We start from the raw sequence: 26,790 nt of genomic DNA, 5'->3' as shown, positions 1-26,790 counted from the left end.
TAATCAGCAATTTCAGCAACCATACCTTTCAGTCCCTTCATCCAAGTTATTTATATAAATTGGAAAAAGTTGAAGCCTCAGCACTGATCCATGTGGCACACTGCTCATTACATTTTGACCTGCGTTCTGAAGAAAATTATTGACCTAAAGCATCAACTGTTTCTCTCACCATAGGTGCTGCATGACCTGCTACTTCCAACATTCTGTTTCTAGAACAAAAAGCATTCTATTCTATTTATCATCGCACACCTGCTGCTCTTATCCAAAGATATAAAAAGTCAAGTCTGTAGATTGTTCCAACAGCTACCACTAAAATCATTGCCTCCCAAAAAACTACAATTGAACATACTTGCCCCACGTAAATAGCAGGAGCAGTAAAGGAAGATACGCTAGATTTCTAGATTTAGTTTGGCCATATCTTTACCTGGGGTCCACATTTAACTCCTTTACCACAACCAGATGTAAAATGTTGAGAGTGTACAAAACAGCAACAATCCCATGTGAATCTTTTCAGTTAAAGTCTTTAAGCAGATACTTGCTATGAAGTCCCGTTGTTCAATTGCTATGGTGCATTATATCTTTTTTAAAATGTAGTATATCATATGCACAAACAAATTTAAAGTTGTGCTTCTGCATACCATGTCAAACCTTCAATCCATGAACATGCATGTGCATACCACATCAAACCGACAACATAGGAACATATGCATTTGTGTTATTTCCAACCCAACAAATCCATTTAAGGTCCATGGTCCTTCCAGCTGTCCCACAAAGATAATTAGTGCTGAAAGAAAACATTTCTGATTTGCACAAATCTCAGACATCAACAAAACCTAAGCCATACCATAGAAACCTGCTTGACATAGGAGGACAATTCCAAACAATCACCAGCCAAGTTATACCAACAGCTCACACTCCAAGGTCCCATTAGTGACTCGTATTACAGGAGCACTGTTAACCAGCACAGCGCCTCAATCAAAATCTGCCAATGGCACATTTGCTTATATCACACAGGAATCTAAAGCACTTTTGCCATCAAATCAGTCACCTAGTGATGGGATAACTGTCACTGAAGTCATGAATTTAAGATAATTGTATTCATTTGTGCTTTACAGCTTACAATTGGTGCACCTACATTTATTTTAGTCACTGAACTGAATCCTCTGGGGAGCATAGCTCTGATAGTTCTGCTGGTTTGCATTTTGTCCAACAACTGTCATATTTCATGTGTGAAATCACTGAATTGTTGCTAGCCCTTGCCAATGTACAAGCCTGGTTTACATTTACTGGGAACCTCTTTCATCACCCTGCAATTTAAACAGAACACCACCGCTTTTCCTGTGCCACAAAATACTATAGGCTCAATCAAATGGAGGGGCCTCTCCGGTATCCAAAGTTCATCTCAAACGGGGGAGACTTTGCTTCCATCCTGTTGGATATTTTACTCCATATCAATAAAGAGCTGAGAGTCACCTGCAATATTTTCACATAATAAGGTTGTGGATGAAGCTGGTAAAAGACAGCTAAATCCTTTTTAATGTTTAACTGAAATGAAGTGCAGGTATTCATTAATTTATAGGGCATATATTATCACCACGGTATGTGGCTTACACAAAGTGGCACAATAATCCACCTCATGAAAGGTTGGAGTTTGAGGATGCTTCCAATCAAACTGTAAATCACTCTCAAACCCATCATAGATCTGTAACCACTCACTTATCATCAATTAGTTATTTTCTTTCCTCCCCAGCATCCAAGGGCTTTGTACTCTGTCACATTAAGGTCACAACACAAATGCAAAAGTGTTGTAATATTCAGAATGAACGTTACAATACAGTAAAAGATCACAACGTCTCCTTCTAACTGCAGTAGTTGGCACTGTACACAGAAAAGTAAACTGTGCTGTAGATCAAAGTGCCACTAGCCCTCTTATCTTGAGCGCTGCACAAATGGAGGACTTTAGTATCTGCTGCACTTTGCTCCATGTCACATGATGAGAATTTGTACTCAAAAATATATGGGTAGAGACATGAATCACCAAGCCAAATAGTTATTTAAATCCCACACGGCTTAATATAGACCTAAAAAAAACTAGTGTCAAATGTTACAGATTGTAATACAGCTTGCGTTATGAAGGGTGCATGTTATCTTCAGAACATCAACTGTGTTAGCCTGCAACATATTACTGGAGTAATAACAAAAATGTTTAAAGCACAGTTCTAAGGGTTCAAATGCAGTCAATCCACAAGACAAGGCTGACTAGAAAGAGTAGCCACTGTTTATTCAAGGTGATAACTTTCAGCATGAATGTACAAGAGACATTTATAAATCTAAAAGAAACATAGCAAAAATATTATTTTAAAATAGAATTGATGATAGAATGGAGCAGATACTACAGGCTACGATTTAGTTGCTACAGTTTCAATTCTTTCAGCCGATTGGTACTTAGAAGTCATTGGAGCTCAGCCGAGGGAGAGAAAAACAGTACCCTGCATGATTCTGTAATGAGTGTATTTCATACAACATGTGAAAAATTATTCTAACCCCACCATAACATTCTGAAAAGTAAATGCCACAATTCAATCAATAAAATACATTTAACAGTTCTTCGTATCTTTCAGAGGATAGATGGACATTTTTATTTTGAATCGCAAGCGTAGGAAGTCAGGGGTACCCACACTGTTCACACCTGTCGTTTGAGAGACTATCTGTAGTAAGGATTTTAATCAGCTTGCTTCCATCTGTTCTTCTGAAATGCCACAGAACACATACACGATGAGCTCCTACTTAAAGACATGGGTTTAGTGGTAATATTTCTAATATAAAGAAATAGACATTTTGTCAGTGCACGCTAAAAGAGGCCCATGTGATATAGAGCATGGAAATAAAGTAGTCTGTGCAATGCCACATATCTTCTGACTAAACATGACAATAGCCACCTAGTTTAAAAACAGAAAATTGCAAACCTTCCTGCTTCAACTGAATTGGCAACCAGAGCCTCCCTCCACCAGCTACTCCCTTTAGCACTGAAATCTAGGAAATAGGTTGTCTACAAGACTGAAACCTATCGCCACTGGTTAATGAGCATAAATTCAAGATTCAAGTGGTCAAATGAGAATTTTTTTCTACATTAAGGGCTGTCAGGTATACTTTACCACTTAGCCTTTGTGAAACCCTCCCATATGCTATATAAATACAAGGGATTGTTGAATACCAGTGGTGGAGACAAAATCCCCAACTACTTTTGAAAGGGAAGTGGATAAATATTTAAAGAGAGAAAAACTTAAGGGAAAAACTACAGGAGTTGGATTAAGTCGATAACATTTCAGAGAATAAATACAAGATGCTGCTTGGCCACCTGCTGTGCTGTACAATTCCACAAAATCAATGCTCTGGCTGGTAAAAGTAGGGAAAATCCCAAGATATTCTACAAGTATGTCAATGGGAAGAGGATAACCAGGGCCCATTAGGGATCAAGGGGGTAATCTATGGGTGGAGCCAGAGGACATCGATAGAGTTTTGAACGAATACTTCACATTTGTCTTCACCCAAGAGAATGAGGATGAAGGTATTGAACTCGGGGAGAGAGACTGCGAGGCTCTTGAGCAAATTGATACAGGGAGTGACAAGGTATTGGAGGTGTTGGCAGGCTTAAAAGTGGACAAATCTCCAGGTCCGGATGATGTGTCCCAGACTGCTGAGGGAGGCAAGGGGGAAGATTGCAAGGGCTCTGACCCAAATTTTTAATTTCTCTCTGGCCATGGTGGAGCTGCCAGAGGACTGGAGAACAGCTAATGTGGTTCAACTATTTAAGAAGGGTTGTAGAGAAAAGCCAGGGAACTACAGGGCCAGTGAGTCTCACATCAGTGGTAGGGAAACTATTGGAGAAAGATTCGCTCCTTCAGAATTATCTCCACTTGGAGAGGCAAGGTTTGATCAGGGATAGTCAGCATGGCTTTGTCAGAGGGAGGTCATGCCTAACAAATTTGATTGAATTTTTTGAGGAGGTGAGCAGGTGTGTAGATGAGGGTAGTGCAGTTGATGTAGTTTATATGGATTTCAGCAAAGCCTTTGACAAGGTCCCACATGGGAGACTTATAAAGGCAGCAAATACACATGAGATACAGGGTAATTTGATGAGGTGGATGCAAAACTGGCTTAGTTGTAGAAGGCAGAGGGAAATGACAGAAGGATGCTTTAGTGACTGGAAGCCAGTGTCCAGTGGCGTACCACAGGGATCTGTGCTGGGTCCCCAATTATTCATCATTTACATACACGACATAGATGACTATGTGGGGGTGAGGATTAGTAAGTTTGTTGATGACAAAAATTGGCCAGGTGGTTGACAGTGAGGTTGAGTGTCTTGGGCTACAGGAAGATATTGATGGGATGGTCAAATGGGCAGATGGAATTTAACTCTGAAAAGTGTGTGGTGATACACTTTGGAAGGAGTAATTTGACAAGGAAGTATTCAATAAGATGCATGACACTAGGAAGATCTGAGGAACAAAGGGACCTTGGCATGTGTGTCCATAGATCCCTGAAGGCAGAGGGGCATGTTAGTGGGGTGGTGAAAAAGGCATATGGGACACTTGCTTTTATTAATCGAGGCATAGATTACAAAAGTAGAGAGGTCATGTTGGAGTTGTATAGAACTTGGTGAGGCCACAGCTGGAGTACTGTGTACAGTTCTGGTCGCCACATTATAGGAAGGATGTGATTGCACTGGAGGAGGTGCAGAGGAGATTCACTAAGATGTTGCCTGGGATGAAACACTTAAATTATGAAGAGAGGTTGGATAGACTTGGGTCTATCAGCAAAGCCTTTGACAAGGTCCCACATGGGAGACTTATAAAGGCAGCAAATACACATGGGATACAGGGTAATTTGATGAGGTGGATGCAAAACTGGCTTAGTTGTAGGAAGCAAAGGGAAATGACAGAGTAGAGAAGACAGAGGGGCGACCTGATCGAGGTGTACAAGATTATGAGGGGCATGGACAGGGTAGATAGGGAGAAGCTGTTTCCCTTAGTTGAAGGGTCAGTCACGAGGGGACATAAGTTCAAGGTGAGGGGCAGGAGGTTTAGGGGGATGTGAGGAAAAACATTTTTACCCAGAGGGTGGTGAGAGTCTGGAATGTGCTGCCTGGGAGGGTGGTGGAGGCAGGTTGCCTCACATCCTTTAAAAAGAACCCGGATGAGCACTTGGCACGTCATAACATTCAAGGCTATGGGCCAAGTGCTGATAAATGGGGTTAGGTAGGTAGGTCAGGTGTTTCTCACGTGTCGGTATCAGAATCCGAAGGGCCTCCTCTGCACTAAGAGATTCTGTGAATTTGATGACCAGCAGCTTGGTTAAAAAAAAACCCACCACTGCACTCACCAAGGGCAATTCTGCCACATTTCTGTAGATAACCAAGTCAATAGTGTTTTCAAACTCATGAATAGATAAAGTGCAAGTGTTAATTATATTCTTTGCAAATTACTGGATAACAAACATTTTTGGTACAAAAAAGACTGTTTTAGTGTGGATTGTGCAAAGGAAGGATGTGAATACCAAGACTCTTCCAATGCACCATAGTGAACATTCACTTGAATAATTGGAACGTCAAAACTAAACAGAAGTAATTGAGACAGAACAAAAACAGTTACCTGGAAAAACTCAGTAGGTCTGGCAGCAACGGCAGAGAAGAAAAGAGTTGACGTTTCGAGTCCTCATGACCCTTCAACAGAACTAGGTGAATCTCTAGTTGGGATTCACCTAGTTCTGTTGAAGGGTCATGAGGACTCGAAACGTCAACTCTTTTCTTCTCCGCCGATGCTGCCAGACCTGCTGAGTTTTTCCAACTAATTCTGTTTTTGTTTTGGATTTCCAGCATCCGCAGTTTTTTGTTTGTATAATTGAGACAGATTAGGCTCATTGTTTTACAGTGACAGGTTGTCAACAGTGTTTGCCGTGGGGACAAAACAGTTCGTAACACCCTCACCTTGGAATTTAAACCCTTTCAAGGGGAGTAATGGGATGTTTATATATGAAGGTTATAAAGAGAAACAGGTGCAACAGTACCAAGAGAGCTTCTTTCTTCAGACATTCTATCACAATAAATTTATATTAGCACCTTTACATAATGAAATATTCACCCAATACTGATGCAAAAGCAAAACACTGTGGATGCTAGAATGTGAAATAGAAACAAAAAAAGCTGGAGAAACTCAGGTCAGACAGCATCTGTGTACAGAAACAGTAAACTTTCAAATTGATGAGCTTTTATCAGAGCTGAAGGTAGAAATGTATGAGTTTTTAAAACCATTGACCTCTGCTGATCCTTCCACCATAAATTTCTAAAAGAATCCTCACCCCTCCCAACAAAATTCCAATTGTCAAAATGCTATTCCATGCCCAAAGGTAGTGTGCAACAAACACGTAAATGAAAAATGCCACATCAAAGCATGCAGCTTAGCTACTCATCATGTCAGTCAGCATGAAGTAGCTTGCACTCAGTGTACCCATTTGAAACTAAAATACAAAAAAAGTAGTAAAGCAGTCCAAGGGGAGGCTGAGCAGCTCTTTAAAGTGCTGGAGAGGCATTGTGCAGTGCTCCCCCAAAACATCATCCAGATCATTTCTTCTAACCACTTGGGCTCCTGCCAAATCAACTGTTGCATCAAATCGATATCAGTTAAGTGGTTTAGGACTCCGATTCACAAAATAACTAAATGTGCAAAGGGATCGTCAACCAGCTGGCCATAACTTGGTTCATAACCCAGCCAACGTATAAACCTATGGCAGGTGGTAAGCTCGAGTCCGATGGTGCAATGGGCTCTGGGGCAGGTGTCCTTCTTGCTTGAGGGGTTGCTAGAGAGGTTATAATTAAAGAGAGAACTTATTATACAATTTGGGAGAGGGTGCAGAAGAGATTTACAAAAATGGTTCCAGAGATGAGAAACTTTAGTTATGAAGACAGATTGGAGAGATTGGGACTGTTCTCTTCGGAGGGGAGAAGACTAAGAGGAGATTTGATAGAGGTGTTCAAAGTCATGAGTGCTGGACAGAGTAAATATGGAGGAACTACTCCCGCTCATAGAACGATTGAGAACGAGAGGGCACAAATTTAATTGGTTTGCAAAAAAAAATGCAAATGCAATGAGAGAAAAAAAACTTCACACAGCAAGTGGTTCAGGTCTGGAATGCACTGTCTGGACATGTGGTGGAGGCAGGTTCAATCGAGGCATTCAAAAGGGCATTAGATGATTATTTAAAGAGAAACAATGTGCAAGGTTACGGGGAAAAGGCAGGAGAGTAGCACTGAGTGATAATGCTCAGAGAGCTGGTGCAGGCACCTTGGGCCAAATGGCCTCCTTCTGCACTGTAACAATTCTGCAACCTCTCCAGGCTAATTCCAATCGGAACAACTTTTAATGCTTTTTTTAAAATTCATTCATGGGATGTGGGCATCGCTGGCGAGGCCAACATTTATTGCCTATCCTTAATTGCCCTTGACAAGGTGGTGGTGAGCTGCCTTCGTGAGCCACTGCTGTCCCAGTGGTGTAGGTACATCCACAGTGCTGTTAGGAAGGGAGTTCCAGGATTTTGACCTAGCGACTGAGATATGTTTCCAAGTCAGGATGGAGTGTGGTTTGGAGGTGAGCTTCCAGGTGATGGGTAATTCCATGAATCTGCTGTCATTGTCCTTCTAGATGCAAGCAGTTGTGGGTTTGGAAGGTGCTGTCAGAGGAGCCTTGGTGAGTTCCTGCAGTGCATCTTGTACACACTGCTGCTACTGTGTCAATGGTGGAAGGAGTGCCAATCAAGTGGACTGCTTTGTCCTGGATGGTGTCAAGCTTCCTGAATGTTGTTGGAGCTGCACTCATCCAAGCAAGTGGGGAGTATTCCATCACACTCCTGACTTGTGCCTTGTAGATAGTGGACAGGCTTTGGGGAGTCAGGAGGTGAGTTACTCGTCCCAGGATTCCTAGCCTCTGACCTGTTCTTGGTGCCACAGTATTCATAAGACTTGTCCAGTTCAGTTTTTGGTCAATGGTACGGCCAGGATATCGATAGCGGTGATGATAATGCCACTGAATGTCAAGGGGCAATAGTTAGATTTCTTGTTGGAGATGGTCATTACTCAGCACTTGTGTGGCATGAAATGTTACTTCTCACTTGTCAGCTCAAGCCTGGATATGCAGTTGAACATGGACTGCTTCAGTATCTGAGCAGTCGCAAATGTTGCTGAACACTGATCATCAGTGAACATCCCCACTTCTGTCCTTATGATGGAAGGAAGGTCATTGATGAAGCAGAAGATGGTTGGGCCTAGGACACTACCCCGAGGAACTCCTGCAGTGATGTCCTGGAGCTGAGATGACTAACTAAGAACCGCAACCATCTTCCTTTGTGTTAGGTATGACTCCAACCAGCAGAGATTTTTCCCGATTCCCACTGACTCCACTTTTGCTAGGGCTCCTTGATGCCATACTCGGTCAAATGCTGCCTTGATGTCAAGGACAGTCACTCTCATCTCACCTCTGGAGCTTAGCTCTTTTGTCCATGTTTGAACCAAGGCTGTAATGAGGTCAGGAGCTGAGTGACCCTGGCAAAACCCAAACTGAGCATCAGTGAGGTTATTGTGAAGCAAGTGCTGCTAGATAGCACTGCTGATGACCCTTTCCATCACTTGACTGATTGAGAGTAGACTGATGGAGTGGTAATTGGCCTGGTTGTATTTGTCCTGCTTGTATACAGTTACAGGTATGTCCTGTAACTCGAAAGAGTTACAGGACATACCTGTAACTGTACTGGAACAGCTTGGCTAGGGGTGCAGCAAGTTCTGGAGCAAAAGTCTTTAGTACCATTGCCAGAAACCTCCATTTGGCACTTCTGGCTGAAGACTGTTGTAAATGTTTCAGCTTTATCTTTTGCAATGATTTACTGAGCTCCCCCCTCATTGAGGATAGGGATATTTGTGGAGCCTCCTCCTCCTCCTCCACTGGGTTGTTTAATTGCCCACCACCATTCACGACTGCAGAATCACTTAGCTCTTGTCTGTCGCATGCTGCTTACGTTTGGCATGCAAGTAATCCTGGGTTGTAGCTTGACCAAGTTGACAGCTCATTTTTAGGTATGCTTGGTGCTGCCCCTGGCATGCCCTCCTACACTCTTCTTGGAATCAAGGTTGATCCCCTGGCTTGGTGGCAATGGTACAGTGGGGGATCTGCCAGGCCACAAGGTGACAGATTATGGTCGAGTACCATTCTGCTGTTGCCAACAGCCCATAGCCCAGTTTTGAATGCCCAGTTTTGAGTTGTTAGATCTGTTTGAAATCTATTTAGCAAGGTTGTAGTGCCATACAACATGGAGGGTATCCTCAATGTGAAGATGGGACTTTGCCCCCACAAGGACTGAGCGGCGATCACCCCTACCAATGCTGTCACCGACAGATGATGAGGATGAGGTCAAGTTTGTTTTTCCTTCACCACCTGCTGCAGACCCAGTCTAGCAGCAATGTCCTTTAGGACTCATTCAGCTCAGTCAGTAGTAATGCTGCCGAGCCAATCTTAGTGAGTACGTTCTGTGCCCTTGCCACTCAGTGCTTCTTCCAAGTGGTGTTCAACATGGAGGAGCACTGACTCATCAGTTGAGGGGGAGGACAGTACGTGGTAATCAGCAGAAGGTTTCCTTGCCCACGTTTGACCTGATGCCATGAGACTTCACAGGATCCCACTATTCACAATACAGAGCAGGGGCACATCAGCAACATGTTTCATCTGTTCAAAGATCTTGTCACTTCAGAACTTTCCATTTCAAACTTCTATGTTAACATTTATAATGAAAACTCCTGTCACTGTAATGACACCCTCAGTAGTGATTGCACTGGCTGTGGCGTCTACTGGCAGAGTGTGCAGTAACAGGAGAAGTTTACAGTGGCAATTTACAGTTAAACGTTAGCTGGTGTTTATAATGGAAATACAAAAATAAGCAGACCATGTCTGGCTTTAAAAATGGAACTGAGTTCCATGTGCATGCCGTGGTCAGATTATCTCCCAGCCTTTAATCTCACTTCCCCAAAAGACTACACTTCAGCTTCGACTCACCATGAGATTAATAAATTCATGTTTTATACATGACCTTAACATGCGTCTTGCTTTGTTGCTGCTTTTAATTCTTTAAAAAAAGATTTACTATGAGGAACTGGTGCCAAGTCTGCCAATATTAATCGTCGTTTGGTAGTACAGAACTTGAGTATAGCTGAAAAAAAAAGCATGTCTAAGCTTTTCATCTAGGACTCATCAGGACACTCTCAATACCAACATTAGGGGAAAACTTATACTGTATGTGAAGACAGCGCCCATTGGTTGGCAAGTGGTATTGCCATGGAGAATGCACCACTGATGGTGACTGACAGTTAACTGGAAATCACTATCAAAACTGCAATGTTCCCAAATAAATTGCCACAGTTTTAGAACTCGGGGGAGGGAAGGTGAGAGTAACTAGACATAAACCACAGTGATGGACAGCAAATGGGGCCAGTGCATCAAATGAAGAAATGTCGTCTTCTGACCAACAAAAATCAAACAAACATAGCATATGATGTTTATTGCTAAGAGTCCACTTAACAGGAGGATATAGAGCATATCTGAAATGGGAATAGGCAGGAGTTTCATTAAAATGAAACTCTAAGCTGGACTGCAAGAGCTTATATTTCACACTTGACACTGCTCATTTTATACTGTGAAGTTCAGTATCTATTTGTTTAAGAATGTTAAAATACTCTATCTACTGAACAATGGGTACAATGATTTGCTCAGCAAAATTTGCCTGAAAATATTAAAGCTGTTCACAAGTGATGAAAAATGCTGTGGCCTCACTGTGTCCTGGTTATATAGAAAATAGAGAATTTCATTCCCCTCTTCCCCCCAACCCAAGTCTGGAAGTACTTTAAAATAACCAGTCAAGTAAAGCATCAGCCGGAGAAAAGGCAGCAACTGCCTTACGATGTCACCTAGTCTTTTAATTCTTTTAGGAACTAAGTATAGGAATTAGAATTATGGATCACGAAAAGGAGATTATTCAGCCCATTATATCTGTGGCAGTTCTGAAAGAGCTATCAAACTGGTCCCACTTGCCTGCTCTTGCCCCATAGCCCTACCCAACAAATTTCACCTCCAAGTATATTCACTTTTGAAAGGTACAACTGAATCTGCTTCCATCCTTTTCAGGCTTGCTGAGTAAAAAAAATTCTCATCTCTCCTATGGCTCCTTGCCAATACTCTCAAACTTGTGACTGACCACCTGCCACCTACCAAGCTCAATCAGCTACACCTCTCGAGTGAGTGACGTACTGTTGTAGTGCCATCCTTCAGCTAAGATGCTAAATGGAATCCCTGACAAACAGCCATCAACCCAAAAGGTTTGTCCAGCATTCTGTTTTGGATTTCAGATTTCCAGCATTGCAGTACTTTGTTTATGCAATCTGTCTAACAGCATGCACGTTAAAGATCCCACATTTCAATCTAACTGTTAGATGTCACAGCATTAAGCATATCCTGCCAAACACATATCCCAAAGACATTTTGCTATCTAGTATTCAGGGTCTGAAGAAAAGTTCTTTGTTTCAGTTGCTGTTCTTGGTGTGGTATACAGTAGATGGGCTAACAGGAAACTACTAAGATGCCAGATGCTATCGCAGTCCACGTCCTTGGTGCACAGCAACAGTCACATAAGAGGATGATTGAGATACTTCTACAACTTAAAATTGAGAAATATTCCGATTAACAAATGTTATACAAAGGTGTTAATCATTTATTCTGGCAAGTTACATTTTATCTTACACCTACAACTAGCTTCACTTAGATGAAACTCTTGACATCTAGATAAGTGGGTACATGCCATTTCATTAACAGAGAAAAGGCTCAAGAGAGGCCTCACAGTCAGAGAGATTCAGGAATAAGAAGCAAACCGCCATTTATATCATCACATTACAGTTACAGACCCTCATGCACAAATTCTACACCATCATGCCTCAAATTCAACATTTCACACAACATCTTTCTTGTTTAACTCCCTCAAAGGCTGTTATCTGCGGAGTATCTTTCCAAGTCAGCTGGGTACGAGTCCAGTCCCCACTGATTGTCCGTTGGCTGCAATCGTTGTTTGCAATGAGCCCACGGGTGATAATTGAGCACAAATTGACAGCATCACCAAGAAGCCATATGTATTGGTGTGGAGGATGGAGAAATTCATATTGATGAGTAGAGGAGCAGGCTCCAGATGCCAAATGGTATACTCCTGCTCCTATTTCTTATGATTTTGCTGGGTACAGTAACAGGCTCTTTACTGTGAACTGGCAGCATAAGCACTGGGAGTCAGGTGAAAAAGTTTGCTCCAATCTCTAGCACTAACAGGGATCCTTCATGTTAGCTAACCACACATGGTCATTGTGCACCTGTCACATAGCTAGTCAAACACACTTAAGCCAAATTGTACACCCTTGCATCAAATCCAATTTAAAGAAATTCTCTGTGGATGCTTCAAATGGAATCTAAGGTTTCTTATATGGTATTTTTCTGCTTATTAAGGCAATACATATCAGACAGATGAGAGCTATCCCAGTTAATCCCTCTTTCCAGGCTCTCAGAATAATACTATGCCCCAAGATGACAGAGGACGACTTGGGAAAATTGTGGTTCCTTGAGCATGTTTTCTTCCCAGTGAAATGGCATGTTTAAAAGCAGGCATGGCAGTATTCCAATGCAATAAACAGCACTGAGTCCTTGCCTCAAGTCTGAACTTGTCATTTAGCACCCTAATATCATGGGTCACAGACAGCATCACAATGCACCATGTAAAGTATTGAAACGATGCAAAAGAACCTCAATGTTGGGATATTAACTATTTATCAGACACATTTTCTAATGTAATTCCACTCAATTTATTACATGCGTTGTGGTGAATTCACCTGCCTTGAGAAACATACGACTTCCTCAAATGAGCTTTAAACCACTCTAATCTTTACCATGTGCTAAGATTCCATGCAGTTATCTCTCACCTCAGTTACTTCATACTCACTATTTTGAGCTCAATATGTGGGCACATATACTCAAAGAACAGCTTCAAAAGCTCCATAATAACAGCATAAGGACTTGATCCAGACTGTAATTGCGTGACTCACACTTAAGTACTACAATCCTTATAACAGCAAAGTCAAATATCCAATTTCTCTTCCTATTTACACACTGTCCCACTTACTGTTGTATCTGGACTACACAATTTGTATTCCCTCACAGCACTGTCGAGCAGTGATACCCTACAAACCAAGGTAAGTCACCCAGAATCCTTACATGGAATTTTAATTGCACTTAGTCCTGCTGCAACTAACTGGCACCTTTAAACATGAACAGGTATTTTGTAACTTTCCTCATTTCAAATACAGTGACCAAGTCTCATGATTTCTGCGTTTTAGGGGAAGAGAGGGGAAAGAAGTAGACAGTGTTCACATCATGAAATTCTTCTTGTAACAGGCAACAGCTTGTGTCAAAGTCTATGGTGTCCTTGTGATGCTGTGTGCAATGGACTAAAATCATATGGAGTGACAAGTGAAGTTCAGTCTAACTGAAGCTTATTACCTTTGTGAAGTAGTAGCGGGGAAGATCAGAGATCTGGAAAATCCCAGGGATTTCTCCACAACGTCAGTACTTAGATAAATGCAGAAACTGAACAAACACAATCACCCACCCACATGTTGACCCCAACCTCTCCCTGTTGAATCCAGCAGGGGGGACAACATCCTCTCAAAACAGCAGCCTCACTTCCACAGAGAGGGAGGAGGTGAGGGGGGTGGGGGGTGGAAAGAGAGAGAGAGAGAGAGGGAGGGAGAAGGCGGGGGACGAGAAAGAGAGGGGGAGAAGGCGGGGGAGAGAGAGAGAGAGAGACGGGGAGAAGGCGGGGGGGAGAGAGAGAGAGGGGGAGAAGGCGGGGGGAGAGAGAGAGAGGGGGAGGAGGCGGGGGGGAGAGAGAGAGAGAGAGGGGGAGGAGGCGGGGGAGAGAGAGAGAGAGAGAGGGGGAGGAGGCGGGGGGGAGAGAGAGAGAGAGGGGGAGGAGGCGGGAGGGGATAGAGAGAGAGAGGGGGAGGAGGCGGGAGGGGATAGAGAGAGAGAGGGGGAGGAGGCGGGGGGGATAGAGAGAGAGAGAGGGGGAGGAGGCGGGGGGGGGGGGGAGAGAGAGAGAGAGAGAGGGGGAGGAGGCGGGGGGGAGAGAGAGAGAGAGAGAGGGGGAGGAGGCGGGGGGGAGAGAGAGAGAGAGAGAGGGGGAGGAGGCGGGGGGGAGAGAGAGAGAGAGGGGGAGGAGGCGGGGGAGAGAGAGAGAGAGAGAGAGGGGGAGGAGGCGGGGGGGAGAGAGGGGGAGGAGGCGGGGGGGAGAGGAGAGAGAGGAGGCAGGGGGGGAGAGAGAGAGAGGAGGCGGGGGGGAGAGAGAGAGAGGAGGCGGGGGGAGAGAGAGAGAGAGGAGGCGGGGGGGGAGAGAGAGAGAGAGGGGGAGAAGGCGGGGGGAGAGAGGGGGAGAAGGCGGGGGGGAGAGAGGGGGAGAAGGCGGGGGGGGAGAGAGGGGGAGAAGGCGGGGGGAGAGAGAGGGGGAGAAGGCGGGGGGGAGAGAGGGGGAGAAGGCGGGGGGGAGAGAGAGGGGGAGAAGGCGGGGGGGAGAGAGGGGGAGAAGGCGGGGGGGAGAGAGGGGGAGAAGGCGGGGGGGGAGAGAGGGGGAGAAGGCGGGGGGGAGAGAGGGGGAGAAGGCGGGGGGGAGAGAGGGGGAGAAGGCGGGGGGGGAGAGAGGGGGAGAAGGCGGGGGGGGAGAGAGGGGGAGAAGGCGGGGGGGAGAGAGGGGGAGAAGGCGGGGGGGAGAGAGGGGGAGAAGGCGGGGGGGAGAGAGGGGGAGAAGGCGGGGGGGAGAGAGGGGGAGAAGGCGGGGGGAGAGAGGGGGAGAAGCGGGGGGGGGAGAGAGGGGGAGAAGGCGGGGGGGAGAGAGGGGGAGAAGGCGGGGGGGAGAGAGGGGGAGAAGGCGGGGGGGAGAGAGGGGGAGAAGGCGGGGGGGAGAGAGGGGGAGAAGGCGGGGGGGAGAGAGGGGGAGAAGGCGGGGGGGAGAGAGGGGGAGAAGGCGGGGGGGAGAGAGGGGGAGAAGGCGGGGGGGAGAGAGGGGGAGAAGGCGGGGGGCGAGAGAGGGGGAGAAGGCGGGGGGGAGAGAGGGGGAGAAGGCGGGGGGGAGAGAGGGGGAGAAGGCGGGGGGGAGAGAGGGGGAGAAGGCGGGGGGGGGAGAGAGGGGGAGAAGGCGGGGGGGGAGAGAGGGGGAGAAGGCGGGGGGGGAGAGAGGGGGAGAAGGCGGGGGGGAGAGAGGGGGAGAAGGCGGGGGGGAGGAGAGAGGGGAGAAGGCGGGGGGGAGAGAGGGGGAGAAGGCGGGGGGGAGAGAGGGGGAGAAGGCGGGGGGGAGAGAGGGGGAGAAGGCGGGGGGGAGAGAGGGGAGAAGGCGGGGGGGAGAGAGGGGGAGAAGGCGGGGGGGAGAGAGTGGGAGAAGGCGGGGGGGAGAGAGGGGGAGAAGGCGGGGGGGAGAGAGGGGGAGAAGGCGGGGGGGAGAGAGGGGGAGAAGGCGGGGGGGAGAGAGAGAGGGGGAGAAGGCGGGGAGGAGAGAGAGAGGGGGAGAAGGCGGGGAGGAGAGAGAGAGGGGGAGAAGGCGGGGAGGAGAGAGAGAGGGGGAGAAGGCGGGGAGGAGAGAGAGAGGGGGAGAAGGCGGGGAGGAGAGAGAGAGGGGGAGAAGGCGTGGGGGAGAGAGAGAGGGGGAGAAGGCGTGGGGGAGAGAGAGAGGGGGAGAAGGCGTGGGGGAGAGAGAGAGGGGGAGAAAGCGGGGGGAGAGAGAGAGGGGGAGAAGGCGGGGGGAGAGAGAGAGGGGGAGAAGGCGGGGGGAGAGAGAGAGGGGAGAAGGAGGGGAGGAGAGAGAGAGGGGGAGAAGGAGGGGAGGAGAGAGAGAGAGAGGGGGAGAAGAAGGGGGGGGAGAGAGAGAGAGGGGGGAAGAAGGCGGGGGCAAGAGAGAGAGGGGGAGAAGGCGGGGGGAGAAAGTTGGGGGGGGGAAGAGAGAGAGAAGGCGGCAGGGAGCAGAGAGAGGGAGAAGGCGGGAGGGGAGAGAGAGGGAGAGGGGGAGAAGGCAGGGGGAGATAGAGAGAGAGAGGGGGAGAAGGCAGGGGGAGATAGAGAGAGAGAGAGGGGGAGAAGATCGGGAGGAGAGAGAGAGAGAGGGGGAGAAGATCGGGGGGGAGAGAGAGAGAGAGAGGGGGAGAAGGCGGGGGGGAGAGAGAGAGGGGGAGAAGGCGGGGGGGGAGAGAGAGGGGGAGAAGGCGGGGGGGGAGAGAGAGAGGGGGAGAAGGCGGGGGGGGAGAGAGAGAGGGGGAGAAGGCGGGGGGGGAGAGAGAGAGGGGGAGAAGGCGGGGGGGGAGAGAGAGAGGGGGAGAAGGCGGGGGGGAGAGAGAGAGGGGGAGAAGGCGGGGGGGGAAGAGAGAGAGGGGCAGAAGGCGGGGGGGGAGAGAGAGGGGGAGAAGGCGGGGGGGAGAGAGAGGGGGAGAAGGCGGGGGGGGAGAGAGAGAGGGGGAGAAGGCGGGGGGGAGAGAGAGAGGGGGAGAAGGCGGGGGGGAGAGAGAGGGGGAGAAGGCGGGGGGGGAGAGAGAGAGGGGGAGAAGGCGGGGGGGGGAGAGAGAGAGGGGGAGAAGGCGGGGGGGGGGAGAGAGAGAGGGGGAGAAGGCAGGGGGGGAGAGAGAGAGGGGGGAGAAGGCGGGGGGGGAGAGAGAGAGGGGGAGAAGGCGGGGGGGGAGAGAGAGAGGGGGAGAAGGCGGGGGGGGAGAGAGAGAGGGGAGAAGGCGGGGGGGAGAGAGAGGGGGAGAAGGCGGGGGGGGAGAGAGAGGGGGAGAAGGCGGGGGGGGAGAGAGAGAGGGAGAGAGGGATAAGGCGGGGGGGGGTGAAGCGAGAGGGGGAAAGGCGGGGGGAAGGAGATAGAGGGGGAGAAGGAGAGAGAGGGGGAGAAGTGGTGGTGGTGGGGGGGTGAAGAGGGAGAAGTGGTGGTGGTGGGGGGTGTGAAGAGGGAGAAGTGGGGGTTGGGGGGTGAAGAGGGAGAAGTGGGGGTTGGGGGGGTGAAGAGGGAGAAGTGGGGGTTGGGGGGGTGAAGAGGGAGAAGTGGGGGTTGGGGGGGTGAAGAGGGAGAAGTGGGGGTTGGGGGGGTGAAGAGGGAGAAGTGGGGGTTGGGGGGCTGAAGAGGGAGAAGTGGGGGTTGGGGGGCTGAAGAGGGAGAAGTGGGGGTTGGGGGGCTGAAGAGGGAGAAGTGGGGGTTGGGGGGCTGAAGAGGGAGAAGAGGGGGTTGGGGGGGTGAAGAGGGAGAAGTGGGGGTTGGGGGGGTGAAGAGGGAGAAGTGGGGGTTGGGGGGGGTGAAGAGGGAGAAGTGGGGGTTGGGGGGGTGAAGAGGGAGAAGTGGGGGTTGGGGGGGTGAAGAGGGAGAAGTGGGGGTTGGGGGGGTGAAGAGGGAGAAGTGGGGGTTGGGGGGGTGAAGAGGGAGAAGTGGGGGTTGGGGGGGGTGAAGAGGGAGAAGTGGGGGTTGGGGGGGTGAAGAGGGAGAAGTGAGGGTTGGGGGGGGGAAGAGGGAGAAGTGGGGGTTGGGGGGGGGAAGAGGGAGAAGTGGGAGTTGGGGGGGGAAGAGGGAGAAGTGGGGGTTGGGGGGTTGAAGAGGGAGAAGTGGGGGTTGGGGGGGGGTGAAGAGGGAGAAGTGGGGGTTGGGGGGGTGAAGAGGGAGAAGTGGGGTTGGGGGGGGTGAAGAGGGTGAAGTGGGGGTTGGGGGGGGTGAAGAGGGAGAAGTGGGGGTTGGGGGGGGTGAAGAGGGAGAAGTGGGGGTTGAAGAGGGAGAAGTGGGGGTTGGGGGGGTTGAAGAGGGAGAAGTGGGGGTTGGGGGGGGTGAGGAGGGAGAAGTGGGGGTTGGGGGGGGGTGAAGAGGGAGAAGTGGGGGTTGGGGGGGGTGAAGAGGGAGAAGTGGGGGTTGGGGGGGTGAAGAGGGAGAAGTGGGGGTTGGGGGGGGTGAAGAGGGAGAAGTGGGGGTTGGGGGGGGGGTGAAGAGGGAGAAGTGGGGGTTGGGGGGTGTGAAGAGGGAGAAGTGGGGGTTGGGGGGGGTGAAGAGGGAGAAGTGGGGGTTGGGGGGGGTGAAGAGGGAGAAGTGGGGCTTGGGGGGGTGAAGAGGGAGAAGTGGTGGTATGGTGAGGGGAGTGAAGAGGGAGAAGTGGTGGTGGGGCGGGGGGGGGGGAGAAGTGGTGGTGGGGTGGGGGGGCGAAGAGGGAGAAGAGGTGGGGGGGAGGAGAAGAGGTGGGGGGGAGGAGAAGAGGCGGGGGGGAGGAGAAGAGGCGGGGGGGAGGAGAAGAGGCGGGGGGGAGGAGAAGAGGCGGGGGGGAGGAGAAGAGGCGGGGGGTGCGGGGGGGAGAAGAGGCGGGGGGGGGAGAAGAGGCGGGGGGTGCGGGGGGGAGAAGAGGCGGGGGGTGCGGGGGGGAGAAGAGGCGGGGGGTGCGGGGGGGAGAAGAGGCGGGGGGTGCGGGGGGGAGAAGAGGCGGGGGGTGCGGGGGGGAGAAGAGGCGGGGGGTGCGGGGGGGGAGAAGAGGCGGGGGGTGCGGGGGGGAGAAGAGGCGGGGGGTGCGGGGGGGAGAAGAGGCGGGGGTGCGGGGGGGAGAAGAGGCGGGGGGTGCGGGGGGGAGAAGAGGCGGGGGGTGCGGGGGGGAGAAGAGGCGGGGGGGTGCGGGGGGGAGAAGAGGCGGGGGGTGCGGGGGGGGAGAAGAGGCGGGGGGTGCGGGGGGGGAGAAGAGGCGGGGGGTGCGGGGGGGAGAAGAGGCGGGGGGTGCGGGGGGGAGAAGAGGCGGGGGGTGCGGGGGGGAGAAGAGGCGGGGGGGTGCGGGGGGGAGAAGAGGCGGGGGGTGCGGGGGGGAGAAAGAGGCGGGGGGTGCGGGGGGGAGAAGAGGCGGGGGGGTGCGGGGGGGGAGAAGAGGCGGGGGGTGCGGGGGGGAGAAGAGGCGGGGGGTGCGGGGGGGAGAAGAGGCGGGGGGGTGCGGGGGGGAGAAGAGGCGGGGGGTGCGGGGGGGAGAAGAGGCGGGGGGTGCGGGGGGGGAGAAGAGGCGGGGGGTGCGGGGGGGAGAAGAGGCGGGGGGTGCGGGGGGGAGAAGAGGCGGGGGGTGCGGGGGGGAGAAGAGGCGGGGGGTGCGGGGGGGGAGAAGAGGCGGGGGGTGCGGGGGGGAGAAGAGGCGGGGGGTGCGGGGGGGAGAAGAGGCGGGGGGTGCGGGGGGGAGAAGAGGCGGGGGGTGCAGGGGGGAGAAGAGGCGGGGGGTGCGGGGGGGAGAAGAGGCGGGGGGGTGCGGGGGGGAGAAGAGGCGGGGGGGTGCGGGGGGGAGAAGAGGCGGGGGGTGCGGGGGGGGAGAAGAGGCGGGGGGTGCGGGGGGGAGAAGAGGCGGGGGGTGCGGGGGGGAGAAGAGGCGGGGTGTGCGGGGGCAGAAGAGGCGGGGGGTGCGGGGGGCAGAAGAGGCGGGGGGTGCGGGGGGGGAGAAGAGGCGGGGGGTGCGGGGGGGGAGAAGAGGCGGGGGGTGCGGGGGGGAGAAGAGGCGGGGGGTGCGGGGGGGAGAAGAGGCGGGGGGTGCGGGGGGGAGAAGAGGCGGGGGGGAGAAGAGGCGGGGGGTGCGGGGGGGAAGAGGCGGGGGGTGCGGGGGGGGGAAGAGGCGGGGGGTGCGGGGGGGGGGGGGAGAGGCAGGGGGTGCGGGGGGGGGGGGAAGAGGCGGGGGGTGCGGGGGGGAGAAGAGGCGGGGGGTGCGGGGGGGCAGAAGAGGCGGGGGGTGCGGGGGGCAGAAGAGGCGGGGGGTGCGGGGGGGGAGAAGAGGCGGGGGGTGCGGGGGGGGAGAAGAGGCGGGGGGTGCGGGGGGGGAGAAGAGGCGGGGGGTGCGGGGGGGAGAAGAGGCGGGGGGTGCGGGGGGGAGAAGAGGCGGGGGGGGAGAAGAGGCGGGGGGTGCGGGGGGGAAGAGGCGGGGGGTGCGGGGGGGGGAAGAGGCGGGGGGGTGCGGGGGGGGGGGGGGGGGAGAGGCAGGGGGTGCGGGGGGGGGGGGGAAGAGGCGGGGGGTGCGGGGGGGAGAAGAGGCGGGGGGTGCGGGGGGGGAGAAGAGGCGGGGGGTGCGGGGGGGAGAAGAGGCGGGGGGTGCGGGGGGGAGAAGAGGCGGGGGGTGCGGGGGGGAGAAGAGGCGGGGGGTGCGGGGGGGAGAAGAGGCGGGGGGTGCGGGGGGGAGAAGAGGCGGGGGGTGCGGGGGGGGGGAAGAGGCGGGGGGTGCGGGGGGGGAAGAGGCGGGGGGTGCGGGGGGGGGGGGAAGAGGCGGGGGGGCGGGGGGGGGAAGAGGCGGGGGGTGCGGGGGGGAGAAGAGGCGGGGGGTGCGGGGGGGAGAAGAGGCGGGGGGTGCGGGGGGGAGAAGAGGCGGGGGGTGCGGGGGGAGAAGAGGCGGGGGGTGCGGGGGGGAGAAGAGGCGGGGGGGTGCGGGGGGAGAAGAGGCGGGGGGTGCGGGGGGGAGAAGAGGCGGGGGGTGCGGGGGGGAGAAGAGGCGGGGGGTGCGGGGGGGAGAAGAGGCGGGGGGTGCGGGGGGGAGAAGAGGCGGGGGGTGCGGGTGGGAGAAGAGGCGGGGGGGTGCGGGGGGGAGAAGAGGCGGGGGTGTGCGGGGGGGGGGGGGAGAGAGGCGGGGGGTGCGGGGGGGGGAAGAGGCGGGGGAGTGCGGGGGGGGGAGAGGCGGGGGGTGCGGGGGGGGAAGAGGCGGGGGGTGCGGGGGGGGGGAAGAGGCGGGGGGTGCGGGGGGGAGAAGAGGCGGGGGAGTGCGGGGGGGAGAAGAGGCGGGGGGTGCGGGGGGGAGAAGAGGCGGGGGGTGCGGGGGGGAGAAGAGGCGGGGGGTGCGGGGGGGAGAAGAGGCGGGGGGTGCGGGGGGGAGAAGAGGCGGGGGGTGCGGGGGGGAGAAGAGGCGGGGGGTGCGGGGGGGAGAAGAGGCGGGGGGTGCGGGGGGGAGAAGAGGCGGGGGGTGCGGGGGGGAGAAGAGGCGGGGGGTGCGGGGGGGAGAAGAGGCGGGGGGTGCGGGGGGGAGAAGAGGCGGGGGGTGCGGGGGGGAGAAGAGGCGGGGGGTGCGGGGGGGAGAAGAGGCGGGGGGTGCGGGGGGGAGAAGAGGCGGGGGGTGCGGGGGGGAGAAGAGGCGGGGGGTGCGGGGGGGAGAAGAGGCGGGGGGTGCGGGGGGGAGAAGAGGCGGGGGGTGCGGGGGGGAGAAGAGGCGGGGGGTGCGGGGGGGAGAAGAGGCGGGGGGTGCGGGGGGGAGAAGAGGCGGGGGGTGCGGGGGGGGAGAAGAGGCGGGGGGTGCGGGGGGGAGAAGAGGCGGGGGGGTGCGGGGGGGGAGAAGAGGCGGGGGGTGCGGGGGGGAGAAGAGGCGGGGGGTGCGGGGGGGAGAAGAGGCGGGGGGGTGCGGGGGGGAGAAGAGGCGGGGGGGTGCGGGGGGGAGAAGAGGCGGGGGGTGCGGGGGGGAGAAGAGGCGGGGGGTGCGGGGGGGAGAAGAGGCGGGGGGTGCGGGGGGGGAGAAGAGGCGGGGGGTGCGGGGGGGAGAAAGAGGCGGGGGGTGCGGGGGGGGAGAAGAGGCGGGGGGTGCGGGGGGGAGAAGAGGCGGGGGTGCGGGGGGGGGAGAAGAGGCGGGGGGTGCGGGGGGGGGAGAAGAGGCGGGGGGTGCGGGGGGGAGAAGAGGCGGGGGGTGCGGGGGGGAGAGAAGAGGCGGGGGGTGCGGGGGGGAGAGAAGAGGCGGGGGGGGGCTAGTGGGGGGGGAAGGGGGCGTAGTGGGGGGGGGAAGGGGGCGTAGTGGGGGGGGAAGGGGGCGTAGTGGGGGGGGAAGGGGGCGTAGTGGGGGGGGAAGGGGGCGTAGTGGGGGGGGAAGGGGGCGTAGTGGGGGGGGAAGGGGGCGTAGTGGGGGGGGGAAGGGGGCGTAGTGGGGGGGGAAGGGGGCGTAGTGGGGGGGGGAAGGGGGCGTAGTGGGGGGGGAAGGGGGCGTAGTGGGGGGGGGAAGGGGGCGTAGTGGGGGGGGAAGGGGGCGTAGTGGGGGGGGAAGGGGGCGTAGTGGGGGGGGAAGGGGGCGTAGTGGGGGGGGAAGGGGGCGTAGTGGGGGGGGAAGGGGGCGTAGTGGGGGGGGAAGGGGGCGTAGTGGGGGGGAAGGGGGCGTAGTGGGGGGGGAAGGGGGCGTAGTGGGGGGGGAAGGGGGCGTAGTGGGGGGGGAAGGGGGCGTAGTGGGGGGGGAAGGGGGCGTAGTGGGGGGGGAAGGGGGCGTAGTGGGGGGGGGAAGGGGGCGTAGTGGGGGGGGAAGGGGGCGTTAGTGGGGGGGGAAGGGGGGTAGTGGGGGGGGAAGGGGGCGTAGTGGGGGGGGAAGGGGGCGTAGTGGGGGGGAAGGGGGCGTAGTGGGGGGGGAAGGGGGCGTAGTGGGGGGGAAGGGGGCGTAGTGGGGGGGGAAGGGGGCGTAGTGGGGGGGGAAGGGGGCGTAGTGGGGGGGGAAGGGGGCGTAGTGGGGGGGGAAGGGGGCGTAGTGGGGGGGGGAAGGGGGCGTAGTGGGGGGGGAAGGGGGCGTAGTGGGGGGAGGGAAGGGGGCGTAGTGGGGGGGGAAGGGGGCGTAGTGGGGGGGGAAGGGGGCGTAGTGGGGGGGGGGAAGGGGGCGTAGTGGGGGGGGGGAAGGGGGCGTAGTGGGGGGGGGGAGGGGGCGTAGTGGGGGGGGGGGAAAGGGGGCGTAGTGGGGGGGGGGAAGGGGGCGTAGTGGGGGGGGGAAGGGGGCGTAGTGGGGGGGGGGAAGGGGGCGTAGTGGGGGGGGGAAGGGGGCGTAGTGGGGGGGGGGGAAGGGGGCGTAGTGGGGGGGGGGAGGGGGCGTAGTGGGGGGGGGAAGGGGGCGTAGTGGGGGTGGGGGAAGGGGGCGTAGTAGGGGGGGGGGAAGGGGGCGTAGTGGGGGGGGGGAAGGGGGTGTAGTGGGGGGGGGGAAGGGGGCGTAGTGGGGGGGGGGGGAAGGGGGCGTAGTGGGGGGGGGGAAGGGGGCGTAGTGGGGGGGGAAGGGGGCGTAGTGGGGGGGGGAAGGGGGCGTAGTGGGGGGGGGAAGGGGGCGTAGTGGGGGGGGAAGGGGGCGTAGTGGGGGGGGAAAGGGGCGTAGTGGGGGGGGAAGGGGGCGTAGTGGGGGGGGGAAGGGGGCGTAGTGGGGGGGGAAGGGGGCGTAGTGGGGGGGGAAGGGGGCGTAGTGGGGGGGAAGGGGGCGTAGTGGGGGGGGAAGGGGGCGTAGTGGGGGGGGAAGGGGGCGTAGTGGGGGGGGAAGGGGGCGTAGTGGGGGGGGAAGGGGGCGTAGTGGGGGGGGGGAAGGGGGCGTAGTGGGGGGGGGAAAGGGGGCGTAGTGGGGGGGGAAGGGGGCGTAGTGGGGGGGGAAGGGGGCGTAGTGGGGGGGGAAGGGGGCGTAGTGGGGGGGGAAGGGGGCGTAGTGGGGGGGGAAGGGGGCGTAGTGGGGGGGGGAAGGGGGCGTAGTGGGGGGGAAGGGGGCGTAGTGGGGGGGAAGGGGGCGTAGTGGGGGGGGAAGGGGGCGTAGTGGGGGGGGAAGGGGGCGTAGTGGGGGGGAAGGGGGCGTAGTGGGGGGGGAAGGGGGCGTAGTGGGGGGGGAAGGGGGCGTAGTGGGGGGGGAAGGGGGCAGTAGTGGGGGGGGGAAGGGGGCGTAGTGGGGGGGGAAGGGGGCGTAGTGGGGGGGGAAGGGGGCGTAGTGGGGGGGGAATGGGGCGTAGTGGGGGGGGAAGGGGGCGTAGTGGGGGGGAAGGGGGCGTAGTGGGGGGGGAAGGGGGCGTAGTGGGGGGGGAAGGGGGCGTAGTGGGGGGGGGAAGGGGGCGTAGTGGGGGGGGGAAGGGGGCGTAGTGGGGGGGGAAGGGGGCGTAGTGGGGGGGGGAAGGGGCGTAGTGGGGGGGGGGAAGGGGGCGTAGTGGGGGGGGAAGGGGGCGTAGTGGGGGGGGGAAGGGGGCGTAGTGGGGGGGGAAGGGGGCGTAGTGGGGGGGGAAGGGGCGTAGTGGGGGGGGGAAGGGGGCGTGTGGGGGGGGAAGGGGGCGTAGTGGGGGGGGAAGGGGGCGTAGTGGGGGGGGAAGGGGGCGTAGTGGGGGGGGAAGGGGGCGTAGTGGGGGGGGAAGGGGCGTAGTGGGGGGGGAAGGGGGCGTAGTGGGGGGGGAAGGGGGCGTAGTGGGGGGGGAAGGGGGCGTAGTGGGGGGGGAAGGGGGCGTAGTGGGGGGGGGAAGGGGGCGTAGTGGGGGGGGAAGGGGGCGTAGTGGGGGGGGGGAAGGGGGCGTAGTGGGGGGGGAATGGGGCGTAGTGGGGGGGAAGGGGCGTGGGGGGGGGAAGGGGCCGTAAGTGGGGGGGAGTGGGAAGGGGGCGTAGTGGGGGGGGAAGGGGGCGTAGTGGGGGGGGAAGGGGGCGTAGTGGGGGGGGAGGGGGCGTAGTGGGGGGGAAGGGGGCGTAGTGGGGGGGGAAGGGGCGTAGTGGGGGGGGGAAGGGGGCGTAGTGGGGGGGGAGGAGAAGGGGACGTAGTGGGGGGGGAAGGGGCATAGTGGGGGGGGGAAGGGGGCGTAGTGGGGGGGGAAGGGGGCGTAGTGGGGGGGAAGGGGGCGTAGTGGGGGGGGAAGGGGGCGTAGTGGGGGGAAGGGGGCGTAGTGGGGGGGGAAGGGGCGTAGTGGGGGGGAAGGGGGCGTAGTGGGGGGAAGGGGGCGTAGTGGGGGGGGGAAGGGGGCGTAGTGGGGGGGGAAGGGGGCGTAGTGGGGGGGGAAGGGGGCGTAGTGGGGAGGGAAGGGGGCGTAGTGGGGGGGAAGGGGGCGTAGTGGGGGGGAAGGGGGCGTAGTGGGGGGGGGATGGGGGCGTAGTGGGGGGGAAGGGGGCGTAGTGGGGGGGAAGGGGGCGTAGTGGGGGGGAAGGGGGCGTAGTGGGGGGGAAGGGGGCGTAGTGGGGGGGAAGGGGGCGTAGTGGGGGGGGAAGGGGGCGTAGTGGGGGGGGAAGGGGGCGTAGTGGGGGGGGAAGGGGGCGTAGTGGGGGGGAAGGGGGCGTAGTGGGGGGGGGAAGGGGGCGTAGTGGGGGGGAAGGGGGCGTAGTGGGGGGGGAAGGGGGCGTAGTGGGGGGGGGAAGGGGGAGAAGTGGTGGGGGAGAAGTGGTGGGGGAGAAGTGGTGGGGGAGAAGTGGTGGGGGGTGGGGGTGAGGTTGGGGTTTGGGGGTGGAAGGGGGAGAAGAGGTGGGGGTGGAAGGGGTGGGGGGTGGGAGAAGGCGTGGGGGGGTGGGAGAAGGGGTGGTGGAGGGTGGGGGCGGGGTTGAGTTTTGGTGGGGGGTGGGAGCGGGGTTGGGGTTTGGTGGGGGGTGGGGGCGGTGTTGAGGTTTGGTGGGGGGTGGGAGCGGGGTTGGGGTTTGGGGGGGGAGGGAGAGAAGAGGTGGGGGCCAGGAATTCCCACCCCCTCCCCCACTGAAGGTTCTGAAGCCGCTGTCGTCCATGTGGGCTTTTCCCCTGAGGCCGAGGCCCCCCACACTTCCACCTTATGGAGCATAAAACTCGGAGTCGGCCACATCCGAGCGCCTCCGGGGGGGGGGGGGGGGCGCGCGCGCGCGATATCGGCCGCGCGGTCCGAGGTAGGCCGCACAGCCTGGGCCTGACGTGTTGGGGAAAGCCCCGTCTCTCCTTACCTGACCGTCGATGGGGCCTTGACTCTGGCCTTGTGTCTGTGTCTGTGACGGCAATGTGAAGTCGGTGAACTCGAACTCGGAACCCTGTGTGTCGGCCCCCAGAAGCTCGGCCTCCTCCGTGTCCAGGAAGGTGAGGGTCTGTGAGCTCGGCCCGTACGCGTCCACACTCATGGCGGCCACGACTCGGGAGCGCGCACTCGCCCCCGGCACGATTCAAAACCCGAGAACAACCGCTGCGCTGCGCGCGGCGGACAGAGTGCGGGTGAGTAGAGGCGGGCCCGGGGTCAGGCGGTTCGGCTCGGCGGGGCCCGGGGCTGGAGGGAGGGCGCGGGCTCAGGAATCGATCGCTCGGCGGCGGCCGGAGAAACCCAGCGAGAGCCGCAACTCCCCCGCAGCGCTGACGTAGAGCACAGAGCGTCGTGACGCATGCAGCAGCGTGATTGCGTCTGTGCTTGTGGTGACGTCATTCACCCAACAAGAGTGGATGACGTAATGCACAGCAGATCGGCGCCGAGCGTGAGCGATACTCCCTCCCCCTTCCACAACGCCCCCTCACAAACCCCCCTTCACTCTCTTCCACATCCCTCACCTACTGTATCAACCCCCAACACTCACCCCAAACCCCCACTGCTTCACATTACAACCCCCTCTCCTTTACCCCCAATACCCTACCCCCATCCCCTCACCACCACCCGGAATCACAGAATTTTAATGGCACAGAAGGAGGCCATTCGGTCCATGGTGTCTGCACCGGCTCTCCAAATGAGCATTATGACCCAGTGCCATTGCCCTGCCTTTTCCCCGTACCCCTACACATTGTTTCTATTCTAATAATCATCTAATGCCCTCTTGAATGCCTCGATTGAACCTGCCTCCACCACACTTCCAGACAGTGCATTCCAAACCTGAACCACTCACTGTGTGAAAAAGTTTTTTCTGATGTCACATTTGATGCTTTTTCTGTGCCATTTCATTCTTGATCCTTTTACGAGCAGGAACAGTTTCTCCTTAGCTACTCTGCCCGGC

General features: G+C 57.1%; 1 protein-coding gene across 4 annotated transcripts in view; it reads right to left on the bottom strand.

Annotated features, from left to right (window-relative positions):
* The window catches only part of upf1 (UPF1 RNA helicase and ATPase), a 106,574-nt gene extending 80,408 nt beyond the window's left edge, over positions 1–26,166 (bottom strand). For 2 of the 4 annotated variants that reach the window (XM_041203882.1, XM_041203884.1), the window contains exon 1: positions 25,765–26,166. In XM_041203882.1, the coding sequence (XP_041059816.1) occupies positions 25,765–25,935 (171 nt within the window). In that variant the 5' untranslated portion in view covers positions 25,936–26,166. The remainder of the gene's footprint in view (positions 1–25,764) is intronic. The other 2 variants (XM_041203881.1, XM_041203883.1) reach the window with 1 other exon arrangement.
* Between the last annotated feature and the right edge of the window lie 624 nt (positions 26,167–26,790).

This window comes from Carcharodon carcharias, chromosome 14, assembly GCF_017639515.1.
Source record: "Carcharodon carcharias isolate sCarCar2 chromosome 14, sCarCar2.pri, whole genome shotgun sequence".
NCBI classification, from domain to species: domain Eukaryota; kingdom Metazoa; phylum Chordata; class Chondrichthyes; order Lamniformes; family Lamnidae; genus Carcharodon; species Carcharodon carcharias.
The sequence above is the reverse complement of the archived record's forward strand: the minus strand, read 5'-3'. Positions and strand labels throughout refer to the sequence as shown.